General features: G+C 43.0%; 1 protein-coding gene across 1 annotated transcript; it reads right to left on the reverse strand.

Annotated features, from left to right (window-relative positions):
- Positions 1-1,128: 1,128 nt before the first annotated feature.
- Positions 1,129-1,431, reverse strand: LOC109737805 (uncharacterized). The gene has a single exon (XM_020296932.1). The coding sequence runs from the start codon at positions 1,429-1,431 to the stop codon at positions 1,129-1,131; it is 303 nt and encodes a 100-aa protein (XP_020152521.1).
- Between the last annotated feature and the right edge of the window lie 16,952 nt (positions 1,432-18,383).

The following is an 18,383-nucleotide window of genomic DNA, read 5'->3' on the forward strand; positions in this document are numbered from 1 at the left end:
GTGAACATTCACAATTTTTTTTCATTTTGAAACATTTAAAATTGAATTTGAAATGATATCATGGTATCACCTAAAGGGTGGTATCATGTGATATTCTCCCGTCATGTATATCTCGCGCATACACGCACACTGCTTGTGCGGCGTCAGGCAGTGCTTAACTATATCTTTTTTTAGAAACTGTATCCAATTAGTAGCTTTGTAGCTCTAGCTGCATGCGTATGAATATTCCACGTGGTCTCCCTACATAATTACTAAGTTAGACCACGCAAGAATGCATCAACCGATACTGATTGAACAGATAAATAAAGAACAAAAGTTTCTACTAGAAGTCACACGCAAAAAAGAAATTGCAAAGAAAGAAAATAAGAAGAGACACTACAGGAAGTCAGGCTGAGCAGGTGGTGAACATCGATGCGGCAGCTCTGAAAACCACTGTCCGTCTGTGGCCACTGTGCCTCTGTCGAACTTCTTGCAGTGTAACTGAATATTGCGAGCCCAGCCACACACATAAAAGAAAACTATCATGGCACTGACAATATGCATTTAAAATATAAATAAATGTAAAAAAAATATTCAACTGACGTCCGCATGACGTCGCCTGACGAGCCACAACCTACAGGGTTGGCCCACCACCGGGCTCTATAGGCGAGGCAACGGTGTGCCTCGTAGTAAGAGAATCTCCAACAGACGCGTAACGCATGGTGCACTAAAAAACAGTATACAACGCTGGGTGAGCCAGCTTTTGCGCGCGGCGGTGCGCCGGCTCCAGCGGCCGCCGCAAAATAAAGCGCGCCCGAGCCGCTCCAGGAGACGCGCTATATTTCTTCTTTTTTGTACTACGACTCGATACACATTTGGCTCCGATAGTACATAGATAAATGATACATTATATTAAAAATGATACATATATAGTTGATAGCCTCCTCCTACGATAGATAGTAAAACGAAAAACTACTACTACTCGTCATCCTTCGACTCAGACTCCACCTCGGTGATGTCCTCCTCCGACGTCTGAATGAAGGCGTCAAGGAACCGCTCGTCGTTGGAGCCCTAGGACGATGCATCTCCTAGCGCGATGTTGAATTCAGCGGCCGCCTTCCCCTTTCGCCTGTCCTCGCGATAGGCGGCTCACTCCACCCTCCTCTCCTCCCTTTTCGCCCTCCTCTCGACGAATAACTGTTGCTCGTTGATGACGTCTTGCGGGAAGCGTTGGCACCACAGCGCCATGGCTTGCTCGTTCATCTCGGTCAGGCTGAGACGGCGCTCCCGCCTCCAGTTCTTGTGACAATCCTCGTCGGTGATAAGCCGTGGGGGAGGCGCCAACTCCTGCGCCCGCTGCCGCATCGCCTCGTGGGCGGTGTCGAAGGTGCCAAGGCCGAGGCGCACTTCACCGGACCGAATCTCGGTAGAGTAGGTGCTGGACGGGCGCATGCGGACGCCGCAGTAGCCCGAAGCTCCCGGCGGCGCAGCGGCATGGTGGTGCGATTGTGGCGCGTCGGCGGCGAGGTGAGAAAGCGGTAGAGGGAGCGAGGAGAGAGCGGCAGAGGGCGCGTGGCGATGTGGATAGCGATGGAACGGTGCATGGCGGGCGCTGCATTTTATAGGCGCGTCGGAAGCGGCGCGCCAAATCTAGCACGCGGCCGCCCGCTTTTTCCTGCGCGCGCGCAATCGTTTCCCGCGCGCCTGATTTTCCCGCATCCGCTGGAGCGCGCGAAACCGTCCCGCACGCTAAAATCTCATTTTACCGCGCGCGCGCGTTTTTTGCAGCCACAGTTGGAGATGCTCTAAGCGGCACATAGCCGCACCAATGGCTCGGGCCTTGGCGACCCGTTTTGTAGAAGGGAGTTAAAAAGCGAAAATAAAATTAGAGTTGTGAGATCTAAATAATCTATTTGGTTAAAAGAAATGTGATTTTAGAACGGATTAGGTATGAGACTTTTTTTTAGTGGGGAATTAGGTATGGGAGTTAACTCCCACAAATTTTTTTTGACATAAACTCCCACCATTTTAGCAACAGGGAAGAGAGTCTGAGTTGAAAGGGAATTGTTTTACATACAACATCCAGATTATTCATCATAACTTATGCTCTCATATTGTAAAAAAGGTGTTATTATTTTCTCCAAAGAAAACAAGGGTAGAAACTTTCTTCACTTTCTCCTCAAAGCCCCAGACATAATTACCATCAGATACAAAACCAAGGAATAAAAAGAAAATGACATTTGTCCTGTCTAATCTCTGTACAATTCCCTTCTCTAAACTCTCGTTCCTCTTTCTTAAAAGTTACTCCATCCGTTCATAAGTATAATACATTTTAAGGAAAACACTTCTAATCATACATCTGATACATGTGGACATTGTTGTGGTTGTCAAAGATATCCCATCCATATATTTAAAACTTTGAAATCTTATCTTTGACCATTCAAACTATTCATCGTTCACCAATGTATGTATAGTACTGTTGGTCCCTAACCACTAAACTAACATTGACATGCTAGGCCCGCAAAAGAAAATGTTAACATGTCAGGATAAGCAATGGACGTGGTCGCCATTTCTTATTATTGTCTACACAGTAGTGATTATGTATTTTTCTAAAAGAAAACCAAATAGCAATCATGTGGTGTGTCGTGTGTGGCATCAGGGGGCGGTGCTGGTCAAGGCACCCACAACGTGTTTGATACTCCCGTTAACAAGATGTTTTAACTTCTTCAATATAGCGGACCAATCTGTGATTAGATAATTAGATGGACGATGATATTTCCAGCCCATTAGGGTTTAAGTCCTGGTGCTAGCATTATTTCTAAATTTATTTCAGAATTTTTGGCGAAGCGCTTTTAGTGGGAGGAGACGTTCCCGTCGACGACGATGCGCCTAAGGTGACTTCGTAAATTTCAAGATTATATGCCGGCTTAGTCTCTCGAAGGTGCTCATAGGGGTAGGGTATGTGTGTGTTCATAGGGGTGAGTGTATGCACGTTGTATGAGCGCTTGCATCTGTACCATGTTAAAAAACCTTTTGCGATTTAGATGCACCAACAACATATTTTAGTATGTTTGTTCACTTATTTCAGTCTATATTAAAATGGACAAATGTTTTCTACGATAGGGTGTAGTTACCCCACTTTAGTTTTGTATGTTTTAGATAGTACCTATTGGGGTGTATGTACGCGTAGTATGTAATATATATGAATATTTACTTACGAGAATGGACGTTTGGCTCTCGGCCTTCATGGAAGCCTTTTTTTAAAACAAATCAAAATTCAATCTTTTGGTTTCAAAAAAATCTGAAAAAAGTTGTGCAAGTAAACAAGGATGTTACGTGTATGTGTGTAAAATTTCAGGATAAAAAATATTGAAATGCGACCTGTACAAAAAGGACAAATTCAGGACCTGGGAGGATGAATAGTATCATGTGTTAAAAAGCCCCAGATTTGTCTTTCTTGCACAGCCCTCATTTCAACGCATTTTACCCTGAAAATTTACACACACATGTGTTATGCCTTCATGTATATCTGTGTTTTTTCAAAAAAAAAAATTGAGACATAGAAAATATGAAATTTGATGAAATTTGAATTTTTCAAAACAGAGCTCCATGGAGCTCGGCCTCCAAAGACAATATTCGAATATTTACGTAGTATAGATACTACTAGGACGAAGGGAACCAAAACGTTCGGCCCTGCCTGCTCCCGCGCACGGGGGACGGGTGGGGGGAGCCTTCCTCGCGCCTCCCCTCCCCCCACCGCCGCTGGTGCGCACTGCCGGTCCAAACCCGGTCAACGTAGGCGGCGGCGGGCGCTTTGGTCCCTTCCTGGTGGCCCGTCGCAACGCGGGATGTGGCGGCTCCCCCGGAAGACGGAGCTTCTGTGGGGCGTGGTGGCAGCAAGGCGGGCGGTCGCGCCGGCGGCGTGGGCGGCCGCTCGATCTACGGTAGCTGCAGGAGCTCGGTTGGGTGGAGGCGGTGTGGGCTGTGTGGGCCAGGCTAGTGGTGCACATCTGCTGAGCTGGAGGCGGGTTGTGGCCCAACCTGATCTTGCCTCCGGCGGCGCAGAGGGCGCGGGCTGTCTATGGGGAGGCTGGTGGCCTCCGTCGCTTCCCTGCAGCAGTGGTGCTCGGCAGGGACAGGTGGTTGGTGGTGCTTGCGCAGTGGATCCAGCTGGGTTTGGGGCGGGTCTCGGTGTGCAGCGCGATGGCCGATGGCCTAGGGTAGTGTTGCGGTTCTTCCTGCGGGCGTGGAGATGGGGCATGGCTCAGATGGTGGTGGCCAAGGCCCGGACGGTCTTGACGAAGCTATGTGTGGGGAGCCGATGGGGGCGGGGGCGCCGGATCAGCCGCCTGGTGACAGAGTTGTCGGCTGCCATGAGTGGCTCCCATTTGTGTGGGGGCACCGTCCATCTTCTCCGAGTGCGGTTGCGGGCCATAGGCCGGTGACGCAAACCTACCGATGCGGCAGGAGTTTGACGTGGTCCTCCTGCCCGGGGTTGGTTGCTCTTCGCACAAGTTTTGGCTCAATATTGCCTTGGAGTCGGGTTGCTCGGTTGTGGGTCGCCTCCGGTGAAGTCAAGGTGGGAGCTTTCGGTTCGGTTGGGGAGGCATCCTCACATTGTATCATAGGTGCAGGTCTATGGTGGTGGTGTTCGGGACTGCATTCTGCCATTAGTCAGATCGGTGCTCGAGTCACAGGCTTGGTGTCGTCTGAGCTGCTTGCTCGGTGATGGTCGTCGGTAGTCATTGTGTCATGTCCCCTCCGGACCATCGGGATTATAGGGGATTACAGGTGTGAGTGCCCCTACGGTGGTGGAGCTGGCCCGGGCTCGGTGACTGATGTTGGGCTTTTCCTTGTCGCGATTTGAACATTGTGAAGCTAGTAGTTGGCGGTGTCTCATGGCATGGATACCGAGGCGGCGGCCTAGGAAGGTGGTCTGCATGGTTGGATCTCCGGCGGGCACCATAATGGCGGTGGTGGCTGATGACCCACAAATATAGGGGTCAATCGTAGTCCTTTCGATAAGTAAGAGTGTCGAACCCAACAAGAAGCAAAAGGAAATGACAAGCAATTTTTAGCAAGGTAATTTCTGCAAGCACTGAAATTGTCGGTAACAGGTAGTTTGATAGCAAGATAATTTGTATCGAGCATGTAACGGTAACGGTAAATAAAGTGCAGCAAGGTAGCCCAATCCTTGTGTGGCAAAGGACATCCCAAAATGGTCTCTTATAATAAGCAAAGCATAGTTGAGGCCACAGGAGAATTTCATCTAGTCATTTTCGTCATGTTGGTTTGATTCGTGTTCGCTACTTTGATATGTGGGTGGACCGGTGCTTGGGTGTTGTTCTTACTTGAACAAGCCTCCCACTTATGATTAACCCCCTAGAAAGCATCCGCAACTACGAGAAAAGTACTAAGATAAAATCCAACCATAGCATTAAACATTTGGATCCAAATCGGTCCCTTGCGGAATATCGCATAAACTAGGGTTTAAGCTTCTGTCACTCTAGAAACCCATCATCTAATAACTACTCCACAATGCATTCCCTTAAGCCCAAGGATGGTGAAGTGCCATGTAGTCGACATTCACATGACACCACTAACATACATATCATCAAAATATCGAACACATATCAACTTCACATGATTACTTGCAACATGACTTCTCCCGTGACCTCAAAAACAAAATTCACTACTCATAAATGATATTCATGCTCAAGATCATAGTGGGTCTTAAATAGCATAATGGATCTGAGCATATAATGTTCCACCAAATAAACCATATAGTAATCAACTACAAGATGTAATCAACACTACTAGTCACCCACAGGTACCAATAAGAGGTTCCGGTACAAAGATTTGAACATAAGAGATGAAACAGGGTTTGAGAGGAGATGGTGTTGTTGAAGATATTGATGGAGATTGGCCTCCCAAAGAGGAGAGGGTTGTTGGTGATGACGATGGCTTCAATTTCCCCCTCCGGGAGGGAAGTTCCCCCAGCGGAATCGCTCCACCGGAGGGGAAAAGTGCTCCTGCCCAAGTTCCGCCTCGAGATGGCGGCGCTCCGTCCCGGAAGTCCTCTCCTTAATTTTTCTAGGTCAAAAGACCTTATGTACCAGAAGATGGGCACCGGAGGTGGGTTGGACTGACCACAACCCGCCAGGGCGCGCCTGGGGGGCCTGGCGCGCCCTGGCGTCCTTTGGCCAGTAGGTGGCCCCCCTCCGGTAGTTATTTGCTCTAGTATTTTTATATATTCCAAAATAATTCTCCGTAAATTTTTAGCTCATACGAAGATGTGCAGAATAGGTATTTCTGACATAGCTTTTTCAGGTCTAGAATTCCAGATGCCGGTATTCTCCCTCTTTGTGTAATCCTTGCATATTATGAGAGAAAAGGCATTAGAATTACTCCATAAAGCACTATTATGCACAAAAACATTATAAATAACAGTAGGAAAACATGATGCAAAATGGACATATCAGTGGCTATTTCTCTTGGTCGTCTGGGCGACAAGAGGTATAGCGGCAGGTGTCTTGGGCGTGCTCTGCCTCTGGCAGTGGCGGCGCCCCGATCCGAATCTGGAGTTCTGGACTCGTTCTGCTACTCTTGAAGACCTCGCGATGGCATGGGGGAGATGACGAGCGAAAGCTCTGCGCTTTGTCATCGTCGACGGCGCCGCTCTCTTCCTGAAGACGTCGTTGTGTTACTCCTCTCCGTGTCTGGGTTCCGGGTGAAAATCTTTGTCCATGTGGACTCGACAGTGTCGACGCTTTTGCGCCGTTCTCCCTCCTGGGGGCATTGTTGTGGAGCTTAGGTGTTTTGGGGTGTAGCGTAGTGGTGTTCTCGGAGCTTCCTGTGTTTTCTTTTGGTTGTGTGGTCGCTTGCCTCTGCGTAATCCGCGTATTTGAGGATAGGCTTTTTAAGAGTGACTCCTCACTATTTAGTATCGTTCGACCATGTACTTTGATCGGTTGTTGCTTTATATATAAAGCGGGGCAAAAGCCTGTTCCGAGTATATATATATATATATATATATATATATATATATATATATATATATATATATATATATATATACACACTACTTCTTAGGTAGTATGTACCATATTTTGAGGATACTCCTTTTTACATACAAATATGTACGTATTTCATAAATAAAACAAAAGCAATGGATCCACTTGCTATTTTTTCATATAATCGCTTTGGAGTATCTTGGATATAGTGTATGAATATTGTAGGATCAAAATATGTCTAGAGGGGGGGTGATTAGACTAGTTAACCAAATAAAACTTATCCTTTTTCCCAATTTTAGTTCTAGGCAAGTTTTAGCAATTCTACCAAGTCAAGCAACAGCCGACACATGCAAGTCTAAGAGTTGTGCAATGGAAAGTAAAAGACTTTGCGTATGAACGTAAAGGAGGGATTGGAGAAATCAGAAGCAATGAAGACACAGTGATTTTTGGCATGGTTCTGTAAGGTGGTGCTATTGTACATCCACGTTGATGGAGACTTTAACCCGCGGAGGGTAACGGTTGCGCGAGTCCGCAAAGGGCTCCACCCACAAAGGGTCCACGAAGAAGCACTCTTATCTATTCCACCATGGCTTATGCCCACAAAGCACTAGCCTCACTCGGGGTAGATCTTCACGAATTAGGTGATCTCCTTGCCCTTACAAACTCCTTGGTTCAACTCCACATGATCTTGGAGGCTCCCAAGTGACACCTAACCAATCTAGGGGACACCATTCTCCAAAAGGTAATAGATGGTGTGTTGATGATGAACTCCTTACTCTTGTGCTTCAAAAGATAGTCTCCTTAACACTCAATCACCATGTCACAGATTTGGCTTGGGTAGGAGAAGGATTAGAGTGGAAAGCAAATTGGGGAGGCTAGAAATCAAGGTTCAAATGATTGTATTGGAATGCCTTGATATCAACACATGAGTAGGTGGTTCTCTCTCAGAAAATTAATGGTGGAAGTGTAATTTCATTCTGATGGCTCTCTTAGAGAGTAAGGGGGGTGGGGTATATTTAGCCTTCACCAAGAATCCAACCGTTACAATATTTTGACTCAACTCAGTGACACCAAAGCAGATTCTCGGTGAGGCCGACCCGTGTAAAAGATTTGAACGATGGGCTTTTCGGTGAGACCGATCAAATCCACTCGGTGGCTTCGATATGCAATGACCTAAGCAAGACATCATTTAGATAATTCCGATCGAAACATCTCGATAATTCCAAAATGGAACCAATGGGTGACAGAAACTTGGTCACTGCACTTCGGTGGTACCGAATGTTATCTCGGTGGAACCGAGTGTCTAGAGTTTGGCCGTGGGTCTGCCTAAGTTAAATTTGGTGGGTCCGAAAGTAGATGTATTAGTGGGATTGGGTTTGATATTTAGGGTTTGGACACATTGAATGTGGGAAAGTGGCTGAGGGTTTTGGAGCAATATCTTCAAGCACTTGTGCAACTAAGTCATGATCAAAACCTCATCCCTTTTTAATAGTACTCGCTTTCCTATGGCCTCAATGTCATCTTCGATCACTTAACCGAAAATGAAGAGTATTGGAGCCTTTTGCCAATATGCTTCGATAGCAATTTGAGGGGTCCACATCCACATGTCCTTGCCATGCCAACATTGAACTTTCCTGAAATCTATCTTTGAATAGGCATTAGTTCAATGACATATATGTTGTTATTAATTACCAAAACCACCTGAGGATTAGTTGCACTTTCAAATATACAGAAAATAATATAGTAGCACATGGTAGTATATGAAACTTGGGTGTAACTAAACCCGACAGTAGGATGTATTTTCCCATATTAAAATATGGGAGCCGCTAGGGATCAAACCACTGATCCCTGGCTTCCTATCAAACCAGCTGAAAGCCGTAGGATTAGGATCATGATGCCTATTCTATCTGTACAGAAGCCCCATGCCTGATGCACTAGTTTCCTTTGCTAATTGTCTAGTTCTTCCCCTATGTTTAGTTGCTTCCTATTAATTGTCATGTAAGTTTAGCTGCACCCTATTAACAGCTCCCGTAAGTTTAGCTACTTCCTATTCGCTAACCTCACAAGATTTGCTTCCCAAAACCGCTTCCTCGAATGACTTCAAATAAATCCCCTTTTTTGTGGAAATAATTTCGGAAAGCACAGTTATTTTGCATGGTTAAATACAACAAATTAATTAAGTTCTTTCTAAACATGTGCTCCTTTATCGGTGGTAGCCAATTTTTTTCTACCATGGAAGCATTGTTCTTTTTTTTGACAACATGAAAGCATTGTTCTTGATCCATAGAAGCATCATTTTCTGGTGTGATAGGAACAAACTGTTCGCATCGCATGCAACATTTTTTATTTTTGATGAATACAATTGTAAGTGCTTTAGAAGCATCTTTTTCTAGTGAGATGATGAAACATATTAATAGCAGAGAAGTAGGGTCGAAGCACAACCACTAGTAGGAAACGGGACATTAGTCCCGGTTCATAAGGGCCTTTAGTCCCGTTTAGGCAACCGAGACTAAGGAATCGGGACTAAAGGCCCCCCTTTTGGTCCCAGTTGTGTTACGAACTGGGACTAAAGGGGCTCCACGTGTCCATTGTGGAGTGCTCAGGCAGGAGGACCTTTAGTCCCAGTTGGTAACACCAACCGGGACTAAAAGGCCGCCACGCATCAGGCGCTACCAAGTGCTGGGGTTTAGGGTTTTGGAGCATTTAAGGGTTTCATTTTGTGTTCACCATTCAATTCTTTTTCATTTAGCGTTTTCATTTTCATTTTATGTTTTCCATTCAACTTGACGCTAGCTACTATATATAGCAATGAAGGAACCATTAAACAACATCGTCATGAATATAGAGAAGTGACCTCTTTCTCCGTGCTTGGTCGAATAACAAGTTTTCGTATATATATTCGACGCTACTACATATAGTATATGGTCATGCATATATACCATATAATATCTCTTATGATCCCTAATATATAATTACCAAATTCCCTACTAATTCCCGATGGTATTCTCCGATTTTAGATATGACCTCTTCAAGTAAGAATCCCGCCAATTCCTCTTGAATTTCTCATATGCGATCCTTTGGTAGGAGATCGTCCCGCATCCGTTCGATCTAATTTAAAGAAGGGGTCAATATATATGAATGAAACTCAACACAATTGATGGTAATAAAATAAAATTGTGAATATTGTTTACGTACTTGAAGTTTTTCTAAAATTCTGCCCTTCTCACAGGTTGTCTGGCGAATGAACTCGCAAACGCAGTATCCACATTAATTATTCCCATCTCCCTGACTCAAGCACTTTATGAGAATAGAGTTCAATCAAAATAATAATCAAGCATGATAATGGTATTGAAACTAGAATCAAAGAGAGATGCGTAGAACTAGCTAGTACTACTTATATTGAGTTTTCGAAATCGCAGCTTTTCTTTCCATTCACCCCTAGCTAGCTTGCTGAACTTTTTCCAAACCCTGCCCGACAAAGAAAATGAATAAAGGAGTTATTAATTACTTGATAACAGTAAATGAACGAAAGTTGCCGATATAGTGCGATAATGATTGAACTTACCTCTGGAGCATTTCACTCAGGTCCGCCCACATCTGAGGGTCTTTACGTTTCGAGTCCATGACAAGTACTAATCCATCGTCAACCTTAATGACTAGCAGAATAAAGTGGAACCTGTGCATGCATAACTCATCAGTTACACTTAACATCGAGTAAGCGAAACAGAATATGTACAAGACAGTAACACTCACTTGAAGTTGTAAGGAAATAGTAATTCCCTTCTGATTTGTTGTGCAATGAACGCCCTTAGCAAGTTAGCTTCTGTTTCCTTGGCATTATTTTCTACCATATATTCATGTATGTTATTTGGGTTAATGAACCCAATGTCATAGATTTGTCCTCTTTTGCATTAGAGAATCTTCATTCTGCATAATATAGTGAGGATAATTATACATGCAATCAACGAGCTGAGCTAGAGACTTAACTACAGAAATAATACTTACAGACAATAGCAACTGACGATAGATTTGTTGAGGGCGTCTTGATCATATAACTAAAAAATTCATCAAATTCAATGTACATCTCCTCGTCTCCACTAAAGTAATGATCATCTCTAATCCCCACCATCATCATGTTGCTCCCTTCCTTTGAGGCTTCCATGTAGCACTCATGCAATCTTCGCATTTGTGTTGGTAGAAATGGAACTCCTCAGGTCTGACAAGAGGCTTCCCGTCCTGGTATCTGTATGCTAAATTAGCCATGGGGAACTCTACCTGTTCGCCTAAGTATTGACCAAGAGTGAAACAAAGATCATCGGCCTCTACCTCCAGATCATAATCAATATCGGTAAACACCTTGAGCGGGGGGCACGATTGATTTTTCTGTTCGCCGAGCTGGGGAATTGTTTTTCCACTTGCACTACTACTTCCCGAACGCTACAGCAGTTCTTTATGTGACTTAATAATAGAGCAGTCATAGTTTGATGGCAACGAAGGTAGTGGTCGTGTAAGGTTTTCCAGACAGTGCTTCGCTTTTGTCGGATCTATTTTCTCCTTTGGCTTGGGCCGTTTCGTTGCAAGATGGCGTTTCACATTGATACGTCTCCAACGTATCTATAATTTATGAAGTATTCATGCCATGTTTACAACAATTTTATATGGTTTTGGTATGATTTGCATGGAACTAACCCAGACTAACGCTATTTTTAGCAGAACTACCGTGGTGTTGTTTTTTATGATGAAATGAAAGTTCTCCAAATGAGCTGAAACTTTTTGACGGTTTTTTTGGAACAAAAGAGACCCCCGAAGCTTCGTGGGAGTGCCAGAAGAGCCACGAGGAGGGCACAACCCACCACGGAGCGCCAGAGGGGCCTAGCTTGCCCCGGTGGGTTGTGCTCACCTCGAGGCCCATCTTTGCATGAAACCGACGCCAAAAATCCTATAAATAGAGAAACCATCAGAAATAACCCTAGATTAGAAGTTCCGCCACCGCAAGCCTCTGTAGCCCAGAAAGACCAATCTAGACCCCGTTCCAGCACCCTGCAAGAGGGGGAAATCATCACTGGAGGCCATCTTCATCATCCCGGCGGCCACCATGATGAGGAGGGAGTAGTCCACCCTCAGGGCTGAGGGTTTGTACCAGTAGCTATATGTTAAATCTCTCTCTCTCTCTCTCTCTCTCGTGTTCTTGAGATGGCATGATCTTGATGTATCGCGGGCTTTGTTAATATAGTTGGATCATATGGTGTTTCTCCCTCTCTATCTTGTTGTGATGAATTGAGTTTTCCCTTTGAGATTTTGTTTTATCGGATTGAATACTTTCATGGATTTGAGAACAGTTGATGTATGTCTTCCTATGAATACCTGTGGTGACAATGGGGTATCATATTGATTCACTTGATATGTGCATTGGCACTCAACTCGCGGATTCCCGAGGTGACATTGCGGTAATCTATGCATAGGGGTTGATGCATGATGACCCACAAGTATACGGGATCAGACGTAGTCATTTTGATAAGTAAGAGTGTCGAACCCAGCGAGGAGCAGAAGGAAATGACAAGTGGTTTTCAGCAAGGTGTTTTCTGCAAGCACTGAAATAGTAGGTAACAAGTAGTTCGATAGCAAGATAATTTGTAACGAGCAAGTAACGATAAGGGTAAATAAAGTGCAGCAAGGTAGCCCAATCCTTTTGTGTCAAAGGACAGGCCAAAACGATCTCTTATAATAAGCAAAGCGTTCTGGAGTGTACACGGGAATTTCATCATATCACTTTCATCATGTTGGTTTGATTCGTGTTTGCTACTTTGATAATTAGATATGTGGGCGGACCGGTGCTTAGGTGTTGTTCTTACTTGAAAGAAACTCCTACTTATGATTAACCACCTCACAAGCATCCGCAACTACGAGAAAAGTATTAAGATACAATCTAACCATAGCATTAAACTTTTGGAATAGCGCATAAACTAGGGTTTAAGCTTCTATCACTCTTGCAACCCATCATCTAATTGCTAATCCACAATGCATTCCCTGAGGCCAAAATATGGTGAAGTGTCATGTAGTTGATGTTCACATGACACCACTAAGGGAATCACAACATACATACTATCAAAATATCGAACACATATCAAGTTCACATGATTACTTGCAACATGATTTCTCCCGTGACCTCAAGAACAAAAGTAACTACACACAAATAATAATCATGCTCAAGATTAGAGGGGTATTAAATAGCATAATGGATTGGAACATATATTATTCCACCAAATAAACCATATAATAATCAAGTACAAGATGTAATCAACACTACTAGCCACCCACAAGCACCAGTCTAAGGTTCGGGTACAAACATTGAACACCAGAGATGAACCAGTGTTTGAGAGGAGATGGTGCTATTGAAGATGTTGATGGATATGGCACTCCCAAAGATGGGAGAGTTGTTGGTGATGATGATGACGATGATTTCAACCTCCGGGAGGGATGTTCCCCCAGCGGAATCGCTCCGCCGAAGGGCAAAAGTGCTGCTGCCCAAGTTCCGCCTTGAGACAGCGACGCTTCCTCCCGAAAGTCCTCTCCTTATTTTTTCTAGGTCAAAATGACTTATATACCAGAAGAGGGGCACCGGAGGTGGGCCGAGGAGGGTACAACCCACCAGGGGCCCTGGCGTGCCCTGGTGTCTTGTGCCCCCCTCGGGTGCCTTCCTGGTTGTTTCCTATTTTCCTAATTTTTAAAATATTCCAAAACTGGCAGAAAATATTTTTGTGGATTTTTTCGAGTCCGTTTACTTACCGTATCACGTATCTCCTCCTTTTTAATTATTCTGGAGTATTCCGGAAGGTCTCTTTTATGTGTTCCTCAGGTGTCATAGTTTGAATAATATTGCTTTCAACATTAATAGGCGTACCTGAAATATATTTTTTAATTCTTTGCCCGTTGAACACCTTCGGGTTAGTTACCTTCGGCATTATTTATTTTGATAGCTCCAGAGTGGTAAACCTCTTCGATGATATAACGTCCATCCCATTTAGAGAGATGTTTTCCTGCAAAGAATCTAGAACGAGAGTTGTACAAAAGAACATATTCTCCAACTTTGAATTACCGCTTTTGGATTCTTTTGTCATGCCATCTTTTAACATTTTCTTTGGATAACTTGGCATTTTCATAGGATTGGTTTCTCCATTCATCTAGTGAGCTAATATCAAATAACCTCTTTTCACCGGCAAGTTTGAAATCATAATTGAGTTCTTTAATATCCCAATATGCTTTGTGTTCTAACTCTAGAGGCAATTGACAAGCTTTTCCATAAACCCTTTTATAGGGAGACATACCCATAGGATTTTTGTATGCTGTTCGGTAGGCCCAAAGTGCATCATCCAATTACTTAGAACAATTCTTTCGGGACCTATTAACAGTTTTCTGTAATATTAATTTTATTTCTCTATTGCTAAGTTCAACTTGACCACTAGATTGAGGATGATAGGGTGATGCAATTCTATGGTTAACATCATATTTAGCAAGCATTTTACGGAAAGCACCATGAATAAAGTGTGAACCACCATTAGTCATTAAATATCTAGGGACTCCAAACCTCAGGAAAATAACTTCTTTAGGCATTTTAATGGAAGTGTTATGACAGCACTACTAGTTGGAATAGCTTGTACCCACTTAGTAATATAATCAACAGCAACCAAAATATGTGTATACCCATTAGAGGAAGGAAAACGTCCCATATAATCAAAACCCCAAACATCAAACGGTTCAATAGCAAGTGAATAATTCATAGGCATTCCTTGATGCTTACCAATATTACCAATTCATTGACATTCGACACAAGATAAAACAAACTTACGGGCACCCTTGAAGAGAGTAGGCCAATAAAAATCAGAGTGCAATACCTTGTGAGCAGTTCTGTCTCCAGCATGATGCCCTCCATAAGCTTCGGGGTGACATTTTCGTAAGATTTGTCCTGTTCATGCTCAGGCACACAACATCTAACAATACCATCTAGTCCTTTATAAAGATGTGGGTCATTCCAAAAGTAATGTCTTAAATCATAAAAGAACTTTTTTCTTTTGTTGGTATGTGAAACTAGGTGGAATGTATTTAGCAACAATATAATTAGCATAGTCAGCATACCAAGTAGTGTTATGAGAAACATTTATTGCGGCTAGTTGCTCATCAGGAAAACTATCATCAATAGGTAGTGGGTCATCAAGGATATTCTATAACCAAGACAAGTTATCAGCTACGGGGTTCTCTACTCCTTTTCTATCAGTTATACGTAAATCAAATTCTTGTAGAACGAGAACCCACCTAATGAGTCTAGGTTTAGCATCTTTCTTTTCCATGAGATATTTAAAAGCAGCATGATCGGTGTGAACAATAAATTTAGAATCAACAATGTAGGATCTGAATTTATCACAAGCAAACACAACTGCTAAAAATTCTTTTCAGTGGTAGCATAATTTCTTTGGGCATTGTCTAGAGTTTTTCTAGCATAATGAATAACATTTAGTTTCTTATGGACTCTTTGTCCTAGAACAGCACCAAAAGCATAATCACTATCATCAGACATAATTTCAAAAGGCAAGTTCCAGTCAGGCGGTTGAACAATAGGTGCAGAAGTTAAGGCTTTGTTAAGTGTTTCAAAGGCTTCTACACAATCTTCATCGAAAACAAATGGAACATACTTTTGTAAAAGATCTGTAAGAGGCCTAGAAATTTTAGAGAAGTCTTTAAGAAACCTCCTATAGAAGCCAGCATGACCGAGAAAACTACGAATACCTTCAATATCTTTAGGACATGGCATTTCCTCAATTGCATCAACTTTAGCTTTATCCACCTCAATAACTCGTTCAGAAATTTTATGTCCCAAGACAATACCTTCATTAACCATAAATTGGCACTTCTCCCAATTCAAGACAAGATTAGTTTGCTCACATCTCTACAAAACTCGATCAAGGTTGCTCAAGCAATCATCAAAAGAAGTTCCATAAACAGAAAAATCATCCATGAAAACCTCAACTATATTTTCACAAAAATCAGAGAATATAGGAGTCATACATCTTTGAAAGTTAGCAAGTTCATTGCATAAACCAAAAGGCATATGTCTATAGGCATAAGTTCCAAAAGGGCAAGTAAAGGTGGTTTTCTCTTGATCGGGTTGTGAAACCGGTATTTGAGAAAAACCAGAATATCCATCTAGGAAGCAAAAGTGTGTGTGCTTTGATAATCTTTCTAGCATTTGATCAATAAAAGGCAAGGGTAGTGATCTTTTCTAGTTGCTTTATTTCACTTTCTAAAATCAATAACCATTCTATAGCCAGTAACAATTCTTTGTGGAATGAGTTCATTTTTATCATAGGAACAACGGTAATACCTCCCTTCTTAGGGACACAATGAACAAGACTCACCCATCTACTATCAGCTATGGGATAGATTATACCTGTTTCTAGAAGCTTCAATATTTCAGTTCTTACCACTTCTTTCATCTTAGGATTCAAACGTCGTTGATGATCAACAACGGGTTTAGCATCAGGTTCCATATTAATCTTGTGCTAACAGAGAGCGGGACTAATGCCCTTAAGATCATCAAGAGTATATCCAATAGCAGCATGGTGCTTCTTCAGAATTTTCAGTAATCTTTCTTCTTCATGTTCTGAAAGGTTAGCCCTAATAATCACATGATATATCTTTTTCTCATCGAGATAAGCATATTTTAAAGTGTTAGGCAATTGTTTTAATTCAAACACAGGATCACCTTTAGGTGTTGGAGGACCTCCTAGAGTTTCAATAGGCAAAATTTGGTTCTCTTCTTTGCCTCGCAATAGTATCGATTCTTGGAATAAGTGCAAAGATGCTTTTATCACTAACTATTTTCCTCCCGCAAAAATTATTTCCCTTAGAACCCAGGTCATGAATTTCAAGCAACTTGAACATGAGCATGTTGCAAAATCTTTGGAGAGGATGAAAAAGATGCTAATGAATTGCCCAACTCATGGGTTAAATCTTTGGATGATCATACAATTTTTTTATGCGGGATTGAATTTTGTTTCTCGTAATCTTTTAGATTCCGCCGCGGGTGGTACTTTTATGGAAATTACTTTGGGAGAAGCCACCAAATTGCTTGATATCATGGCAAATTATTCACCATACCGACAGGGCTCCTACTAGTAAAAAAGTAAATTCGGTAGAAGAAATTTCTTCTTTCACTGGTACAATGACGTGCTAAACAAACGGTTTTTAACCCCTTTCGGCGACGGCATTTGGAACCGTCGCCAAGTGAGCATGTGCGATAGGGTGTCCTTCCCACACGACCCAGAAATCATCGGGGATAGGCCCTCCTGGGACCTAGGCTGGGGCCGTGTGCGTTCGGGCGAGGCATCGAAACCCAATCATTTCCGTAGGTATGTACATCCCACACGGTGAATCCTAGAAAATCATTTCCGTAGGTATGTACATCCCACACGGTGAATCCCAGAAAATCATTTCCGTAGGTATGTACATCCCACACGGTGAATCCCGGAAAATCATTTCCGTGGGTATGTACATCCCACACGGTGAATCCTAGAAAAACATTTCCATAGGTATGTATATCACACACAGTTCTTTGTGTGGAAATGTTTGTGCAAGGTGGCCTAACGCAAACAGTTCGCTGCCAGAAGCCGTGTGTGATTGTTAGTTGATCGAACACGCCTACTTCCTAGAAACCGTGCGGGTTGTTTGAGTTCATCGCCCACGGTGCTGTTTGAGTAACCGTTTGCAATAGAAAACCCCAATAAGCAGGGTAATTAGCCTATTATTGATAATCCATGTACTAATCAAACTGATATTTCTTATAAAACACGCGAGATATTTCATATCCGTATAAAAGCAACCAGGATTTCATAATCGAATTACATCAGATAGCTTCGGCACTCAGCTACGCCATTACATAACAGCACCAAGTTTCACATGCAGCATCAAAAACCTTTGGAAAGTAGCATCACACACGGTAAATAGACAGATGAATCTCATCTGGGAAACTGCAGAAGCGGAAGGGAAATATTGAGCCTTCAGTGATGTTGAATTTCCTTGCAACTTTAGGCCAGTGGCTATGGATAATTGCCCGCCCAACCTTCGTCCTCTTCAGCAAGACTTCAATATTGTACCGTGGGTGTTGAATGAATACCTTCCTCGCCTCTTGACCATGCAGGTGGTTTGAGAGGTAATCATCGGTGAACTGCTTTGAAAAGTACTGAAAACAAAGCTATGCATAAATCACTGTTGTAAATTTTGAAATGGCGCAAGTGGTAAAAACAAGGTAAAAGAGTTGGTACCATCCTATAGTTGACTGATGTCTTCTCCATTGTGCAAACAAAGATCTCGCTGTTATTCATCGCAAGTTTCTTCATC

The sequence above is a fragment of the Aegilops tauschii genome, chromosome 4, assembly GCF_002575655.3.
Source record: "Aegilops tauschii subsp. strangulata cultivar AL8/78 chromosome 4, Aet v6.0, whole genome shotgun sequence".
In the NCBI taxonomy this organism is placed as follows: domain Eukaryota; kingdom Viridiplantae; phylum Streptophyta; class Magnoliopsida; order Poales; family Poaceae; genus Aegilops; species Aegilops tauschii.